Consider the following 8,294-nt stretch of genomic DNA (forward strand, 5'->3'; position numbering starts at 1 on the left):
AAAAATTCAAGACGAATACACACCTATGCTGCTGTCTCCTCAAAAAAACTGATCACCTGTTTTATGTGGCTCTCCAGTATTTACCAAGAAAACATTTAGTACCAGCGTACTAAGGGAAAAGAGGAGGGAAAGATTAGTAAGGATAGGTTTTATAGACATCATAATCTGGATTTAAAGGAAAAACAGGAGCACCTGGGTGGCTCGGTTAAGGGTTGCCTTTGGCTCAGGTTATGATTCCAGAGTCCTGGGATCAAGCCCCACATCGGGCCCCCTGCTCAGGGGGTAGTCTGCTTCTCCCTCTCCCTCTACTAGACCTGCTGGTGTTCTCTCAAATCAATAAAATCTTAAAAAAAAAAAAAAAGGAAACACGGATTTCTCCAGAGGAGAAAAGCACTCCCCAACAGTCACTGCTGCTTCAACCAGAAGAGCAGATGTCAGTAGGATTTGAGGATTACTCTGAAGGTGACTGGGTGGATGGTCAAATAGGCAATATTGTAGAAGTTCAGCATAGAAAAGGTGCATTTTGAAGAGCGCGGGAGTAAGCACTGGAAAGGAACTCGGGAAATTCTCAGTTAGTAGATGGTAGAAGGCAGCATGGAGGAAATTGCTAAGAGCTTGTAGAGAGAGAAGCAGGCCAAGGATACAATCCATCAGTGGGCAAAGGACAAAGAGCCAGTGTAGAAAATGGAAGAGGTCAAAGGAAATAAATGCATGTAAATCCCTGCAAGAAAATTTTGACGAAGGACTCTAGAGAAAGAGTGAAAAGCACTCGTTAAGACCAAGTTTTATTTTACTAGATAAGCTTAAAGAGAGATTTTCAGCAAAGAAAACGAAAGGGAAGCACGCTATGGTGACTTAAATACAGTTCCTCTAGTTCACACTTTAAGAAAAAAAAGCAAAGGATTTAACACCTGAACCAATCTAGGGATGTGCTTTCCAAAATGGTGGCCATCCACCATATGTGACTTTAAAAGTGGCTAGGACAAACTGAGGTGTGCTTTAAGTGTAAAATACATGATTACAATACCTAGTACAAAAAAAGTAAAATGCCACCAATTCTTAGAATATTGAAATGACATCTTAGATATACTAGGGTAAAAAACTTTCACTAATTCTTCTTACCTTTTTCAATGTGGTTCCCTCATTTTCACTGGACAGCACTGAATCTAGTCTCTTGGTATAATTTCTCACCATCGGCACCATCTTGCTATACTGTCCACCACTGACACAGTAACAGGGTATTACACCTGGGCAACTGCATCCCACTTACATAATGAAGGCCAGTCTGGCTTTACACACACAGTACATTATCTTCTGTGTTACAAAGCCCAGGACAAACTAAACACCACAGACCTGGCCAGACCCAAGAGACAAGGTGAACTTAGACAAGAACACTGTTAGTACTTGATGGGGCAATTATGAAAAAAAAAAAAAAAAAGAATAATATAAACCATATTCTTTTCAGGACACTAGATAAGAGAAAATGAGCCAACAGACCAAGAAATTAAAGAGTATGAAATAGCTAAGCCTCAAGCGTGCTAACAGACTGAAGAAGCTAATGGTGAAGAATGCCAAAGGTAAAAATCACTGCAGAAGTATCAGAAGTGGTAATTAGCCCAGACCATTCTTATGTAACGGAGTTTGGTTGAAGAGTTACAGGACTTATCCAGTCACTCAGCTGTTCAGGGCTAGTATTCAAATACGTGTCATAATCAGAGCAGCAAATGCTGCTACCAGCGAAATGAAGGTAAGAAAGATTATCACATCATTAATTCTTTTCCAAAGTCTCCCTCACAAGGAAACCCTCTGCAACTTTGCTAAGGATACCAACTAAAGATACTAACAAGGTGTTCATATTAGCCACATTCTCAGTTACAACTCAAATCCTCATGTTTTATTGGATTTGGCTGTAACCAGGCCAGCCTACCAATGTTCTCAGGTCTCCTTAGAATAAAAATGAACCTACTGCATAAACTTTTGTACTTCTTTAGAAGCATGTCCCCCTCCTGGTAACTACTGTTAACCTAGATGTAAAATGGACATGTTCACCCAGAGCAGCAACCCTTTCTCACGGAATTTTCCGTTCGTTGTCCATTTAAATTTTTCGTAAGGTCAAATTTTATTAGAGCAGCTCTTCCCCATACAATGTTTTAGGATACAAATATTCTATTATCTGTACTTTCCAGTAACACAGCCACTAGCCTTAACACTTCAGAAGTGGCTAGTATGACTGAGAGGCTGCATGTAATCACATGTGGCCAGTGGCTGTTACTGATTGGAAAGTACAGGTAAATACTAGACAGCACAGCTTTAGTTAACAGCAAATTAAGTTCCACCTGAGAACCTTCGTTACTGTCCCTTCTACTTAAGAATTCAGGACTTCTGCCTGCTCATCTATTCGTATTATTTGAGTGTTTCTTTTCCTGAGTTATTTGTTTCTTATCTAATATTCTGCCTATCCTGTTTACCTTATCATCCCTATTGGAAATCTATTTCCTGAGACTACACAAGTTGGTGGCAAAAGAGAAAGAAAGAAAAACATACTTCAGAAAAAAAAGGCGGGCGTAATAAAGAAATGCAGCTAAACTTCACAGATTGTAGAGCTCAATGAGGCATTCCATTTCTATCTCTCTGGCTGAGTCTCCTCACCTAAAGCTTGTAGTTTAACTCGTCCAAGACAATACTATGCCAGAATTCCATAAATTTTAGGCATAACTTCTCAAATTTAAACGAAGACCCACATCAACTGGCGAATATTAAGATTCAGCTCTGGTGTGGAGACTTTGAGATTTAGCATTTCTCACAAACTGGGTAAGGTCAGTGAACCCTATGCCGTCAGTCCATGGATTTGGATTTGGGATTAGCAAGGCTTTAAACAAGAGACACTTTATGCTTCTTTAAGATTCATTATGTAATATATACATACATAACAAAGCGACAGAAATTTAAACAAGAAATTTATTAACAAATATAAACAAATCAATTACTGTTCTTATAAATTTTGCTTTTACATAAGTAATCGATATTATACAAAACATTTACAAGTATATGTACAAGACTCCCACCTGTATGAATCCTCTGGTCCACGTGTGTTATCTCTTATCTATAAGAGAAATCTAAAATATTAATATTTAAATATTAAAGATTTACATATTTCTTTGTCATTGTTTGTAATTGCAACAATTACCACTAAATGACTCCCAGAGATGGAATAATGTCAGGAACACACACTTGCAATAAAGTGCATTTCAGCCAACCTTATACATTAGTTTTCTTTTTTTAGACAGGTACCCACAGTCCATATGGACTTTTTTTCTGGTCTACTTTGGGGGATCCTGAAGAGGTCTCTTCAGCAGCAGCTTTAGCGGATTTCTGAAGCATTGGCTTTGCTACAGAATTCTGTAAGAGAAGAAATTCTTAAGTCAGTTATGCAAACACATACTTGTACTCAAAATACTTGCTTTTTACAAAATATACTAAATAATTCCATTAAAGATTAAAACTTGAGACACCATCCAAAAGCAAAGAATGGACCCCATATTTATCACATGATCTAAATTGTAAAGCCTACTTTAAAAACTACTAGGAAAAATCAGACATGTGCAAAGTTTATTACAAAATAATGCACTGAAAGTTTTCAGTTTTGTTTAAACCCTTGGCTGATTTTAAAATATTCTGATTAGGGCGCCTGGGTGGCTCAGTTGGTTAAGTGACTGCCTTCAGCTCAGGTCATGATCCTGGAGTCCCGGGATCGAGTCCCGCATCGGGCTCCCTGCTCGGCAGGGAGTCTGCTTCTCCCTCTGACCCTCCCCCCTCTCATGCTCTCTGTCTCTCATTCTCTCAAATAAATAAATAAAATCTTTAAAAAAAAAAAAAAATATTCTGATTACAGCGTTTTCTGAGATGTGCTTTCTAAATAATTCAACAAGTATAGGAGGGATGTGTAAAAAAGTAAAACACTGATAGCAAAATGTGAGTATCAGATACAGAGGGAGCCAATATACTGGTCACTTGTAAGAATGGTACAAAAAATTATGAAAGGTTTATTCTATCTAAAGTGGCTTAGTAGACCCCAAAGTACCACCACAAAAACAATGAGCCTTCCAACAAAAATAAAAGCCCACATAATAGAATTATGTCCCTAAGTCCAATTTTGAGTAGTCAATGCCTAGATATACTTACGTTAGAGCTAAAAGCTATGCTTTTTTGCTGGGAAGGTTTTTCACTGGGATTTTTAGTTCCATCTTCTGCTTGTCTTTCCAACAGCTAGAACAGGTAAGAGAAAAAATACTTTAAAAAAACCATACCCTTGGTTTACCATACTGTATAAAATGCAGCCCAACCATATATAAATTTAGTTGTAGAGACACAAATCGACTTGGATCTAATCATATACTTAACAGCCTAAACGACATTAGTATTCCAGCTTTCCCCTTAACAAAACTGATTCAATAATCAGCTTAAGACACTCTTCCCCAATAATATAGTATTATATTCCTCTGATGCAAATTCAATTAACTCTGAAAGTAAAGTCATACCAGAAAATACCTAGTTTCTAAGAACTAAGGCGTTTGCCAGTTGGACACCTAATCATCTGAAAAAGCAACTGGACTAAGATCTTGTTCATTACTAAATACTTAAGCAAACCCACACCTGGGTTTGAATGATAGGTTTATCTAGAGAACATTTTTCCTATCTTAACTGATTCTGTCAAACTCATAACTACCTTAAACCTTGAAGGCTATGAATTTTATACTTTAAGACCACAGTGCAATTTGCCAATGCACATCCTGGACATTTCTGGAAAATTATAATAAACTTATCTGCAAGTGAAGCAGGCCTCTTCTTCTGTAATCTCTCAAAACATCTGGAATATATTGCATATATTATGAAAGGGACATCTGTATCACAGATGTCCCACATTACAAAATGTTTAAAAAAAAAATTGTCTTCAGTATCTTATCAAAATAGTACCTATCCCAAATTCTAGCATGCACATGGATCTACCAACAAAAAACTAAACTTTCAGTGTGTGAACATAAACTTCAAATTAGTAAAACCTCTGATGTTTTTGCCCATGTATCAATTACCAACAGATTTTCTTCATCAATGTCTGGAGACCACATTCATGATTTCTATAAGACAGAAATAAAGCAGATAAACTATACTGTATGTTGAATACAGAATTTGTGGGAACATAATGCTGCAAATGAAAACTAGAGATAAAATACTCTGTAAAGGCTAGTTAGAAAAAGTCGACAGGTACATAGAAATCGCCAAATACCACCTACAACTATGAAAGTAATTAATACTGTGTCACATGAAAATGAAGATCACTAATCTCCCATTTTCACGAGGGAGAGACCTTCACTAGAGCTGCTATTTTGATCTTAATTATATTTAGGCTTTCCAAGAAGCACTCTAAAATAAATCAAATAAAAATGGCCAATTAGATCTTTCCAACAGTAGCTTTCTGAAGATTTTGTTTGGATAAACCTAGAGTACTTACCTCAAACGTTGCACCACTGTTTGGTACAGCTGTTCCACGGTTCACCTCTTTAGATGCAAGAACTTTTCTGAGACTAGCCGGCAAGTCAAAGTTAGCTGTCCCTAAAGCTTTTGCTGCATTGGCTTTTGCTATTTCTAACAGCTCCATTCGATCTACAAAAACAAGACAAGACATTCCTTAATCCTGTAGTACATTTCCCCAAAGGCTGCCCAATCACAAAACAAGCTTGTATTTTATTTAGATTAACAATAAAGACATTTAAATATTTTATTTGTGGGTAAAATACAGCTGGAATCACAAAAACAAAATTCTATACCTCATTTTTTTGCTTAAAACAAGCAAGCATCCCTAAATAATCTTCAACAACTGGTTTTCAGTTTTCCTTACCAAAGGCCTGAATTTCTGTTTTCCCTTTCTCTTCAAATGTGTTTCTCTGAACATAACAAGTTTTTTTTGTAATAGATTTTACATATGGCCCAATCATCACAACTAATGAACCAATGCAGATACAATCCATTTTCAGACTCCTATGAGTTTTAGTTTACATGTCTTTTTCTGTTCTGTGATCTTATCCAGCATTAAAACAAATCATCTGTATTAAAATACTGGAACTGCAGCGCCTGGGTGGCTCAATCGGTTAAGCATCTGCCTTCCGCTCAGGTCATGATCCAGGAGTCCCAGAATGAGCCTCCCATAGGGCTCCCTGCTCAGTGGGGAGTCTGCTTCTCCCTCTCCCCCTCACCGCACTCATGCTTTCTCTCTCAAATAAATAAAATCTTAATAAGTAAAATATTGGAACAAAATCCAGTTGTTCCAGTAACACGGTATTGAGGGAAAAAGTTGATACTCTTCTTCCCGCTCAATAGATAACAAAAGCTTAAGGAATAAACTACTGAGTCACTAGTAATACCTAGAAAGGCTCCACCGAGAAGGGCCAGCCACTAGGAAAAAGGATTTCCTCCACCGCGAGCTGTTTAATACCACAGTCGACTTCTAGACCCCAGGGGAAAAGAACGTCCACTTTAAAACTGGGCACCAAAAAGAGCGCTTTTAACTGCTCTTAACCTGCTTACGTGTGTCCCTTCCCTCTTTGCTCCCAACGAAACTACTAAGATTACAGGCACCAAAAGCAATGGAAATATCCACACTACACGGCAACTCTGGTCCCCCCGCGTACTCGTGCTGTCGCCAGCCACGTACAAGGATGCGCTGGAAAGGTTCGCGGCAGACGACTCACCTTTCTCACTCAAGCGAAAAGGGGTGGGGCTCCGCGACCTGGTCCGGGAGCTGCCCCTCCATCTTCTGCGTTCCTCCGGGTACACGGTGCGGCCGAAGCCGTAATAGCGCCGCCCCCGCGGCAGCGCGTAGGCCCGTCGGGAATACGTGCGTCCCCGCGAGCCGGACCGGCTGCGAGAGCGAGGCCGCCACGGCGACCGGCGGTATCTGTTGGACGCGCCGTAGCGCCTGTCCCGGTACCGGCGGCCGCGGGAGCGCGAGCGGCTGCGCGAGCAGGAGCGCGAGTGGCGCCTGTACTTCCTCTGGTGGCGCCGCCTGGACCAGGACCTGGACCTGCTCCTCCTTCGGGGCCGGCTCCGACTCCGCGACGACGCCCGGCTCGAGCCGCTGGAGCGGGACCGAGAGCTCCCAGAAGACGAGCGGCTCCTGGACGCCGAGGACAGGCGGCTGGATCGGCCCGACCGAGACGTCGAGGGGGACTCCTTGTCCTGCGGCGAGCCGGGCCACAGGTCGTTCACGTACTGAGACATCTCGGCCCGAGGCTGCAAACTTCCCTCCGTCTCTCAGGATCCCTACCCGGAAAGTAGGCGCCTAAGAACAACCGGGGGGGGGGGACCGGAAGTGAGTCGCACGGGCGGGCCCCAAGCCAATAAACTAACCGAGCCGCTCCGACTCCCAGAAGTGGCAATCCCAAAGGCCAGCCTGCCCGCGTCCCCTTCGTGCGTCACCCCCGCCTCACGTACCTGGGACCGACCCCGTCACCAGTAAACTTACCACCACAGGCCGCCAACGCCACACCGAAGGCCAAAGGAAAGGACGAACAGAGGCCTTCCTTTCCGAAGCTGAAGATGAAGAGAGACTTTTCAAAGCGGCTCTTGAAAACCAGATACTCGACCTCTCCCTCCGCCCTCCGGACGCCGACCTCCGCAGACGCGCCTAAAATACCAGAAGCTGACGCGCAGAGCATGCGCAGAAACGTTGGAGCGGTGGGCGTGGCTCCCCTCTCGCCCAACCGCCGCCCTTTCTCCTCTCTTCCCGCGCCCCGCCCCGCCCCGCCCACCTTGCGCAAAGTCCTGGATGCGCATGAGTCATCGTCCCCCCGGGGGGGGGGGAGCGGGGGTGGACCTGCTGCATCCGGGTAGCCGTGGGCATGTTCTTTGTTGAAACTGGTAGAGTGGGGGATTTTCGCGCGACCCTCTGCTGGGCGGGTGCGGGCTGGGCCGTTGCCTCCACCCTCTGGGAAGTTGCAGAATCGGGCTGAACCTCCCTGGACCCTTCACGGCCACTTCTTCCTGACCAGTGCCGGGCTGCGGACTTCCAGGATCTCTGTTAGTGCAGTATTAACTTAGAAAAGGTTGCTTATGCCCATGTTTTGCGTAGTAAAGGTTAAGAAAGTTGGAGACAGAAATGCAAGACACCCACAGTTGATCTATATATAACCAGGGGGTCAGAATGACTGCTGAGAAGTCAAATCCGAGGACTCTGTGCTTGGTGTTGGGATTAAACAATGGTGACTGTTTTATTTCCGGGGATTTGTAAATGGGATACA

General features: G+C 42.6%; 1 protein-coding gene across 2 annotated transcripts; it reads right to left on the reverse strand.

The window, feature by feature from the left end:
• Positions 1–2,947: 2,947 nt before the first annotated feature.
• RSRP1 (arginine and serine rich protein 1) lies at positions 2,948–7,746 on the reverse strand. Of its 2 annotated transcripts, XM_021683561.2 has the most exons (5): positions 7,520–7,667; positions 6,747–7,336; positions 5,510–5,661; positions 4,183–4,266; positions 2,948–3,399 (listed from the first exon to the last, which is right to left on the reverse strand). In XM_021683561.2, the coding sequence occupies exons 2-5, from the start codon at positions 7,273–7,275 to the stop codon at positions 3,280–3,282; spliced, it is 885 nt and encodes a 294-aa protein (XP_021539236.1). In that variant the 5' UTR covers positions 7,276–7,336; positions 7,520–7,667; the 3' UTR covers positions 2,948–3,279. The 2 variants fall into 2 exon arrangements, 1 of the variants encoding a protein (XP_021539236.1); XR_006539888.1 differs by lacking the exon at positions 2,948–3,399 and having other exon boundaries at positions 4,208–4,266; positions 5,091–5,661; positions 7,520–7,746.
• Positions 7,747–8,294: the final 548 nt, after the last annotated feature.

This window comes from Neomonachus schauinslandi, chromosome 4 (assembly GCF_002201575.2).
Source record: "Neomonachus schauinslandi chromosome 4, ASM220157v2, whole genome shotgun sequence".
NCBI classification, from domain to species: domain Eukaryota; kingdom Metazoa; phylum Chordata; class Mammalia; order Carnivora; family Phocidae; genus Neomonachus; species Neomonachus schauinslandi.

What these genes read in the sequence shown, in the direction of transcription:
- RSRP1 (XM_021683561.2), bottom strand. Translation starts at nt 7,275, where the DNA reads ATGTCTCAGTACGTGAACGACCTGTGGCCCGGCTCGCCGCAGGACAAG. An exon ending in TTTTCGCTTGAGTGAGAAAG is followed by an intron (nt 5,662 to 6,746) that starts GTGAGTCGTCTG and finishes TTGTTTTTGTAG; the next exon opens with ATCGAATGGAGCTGTTAGAA. An exon ending in GCATAGCTTTTAGCTCTAAC is followed by an intron (nt 3,400 to 4,182) that starts GTAAGTATATCT and finishes CTTCTCTTACAG; the next exon opens with AATTCTGTAGCAAAGCCAAT.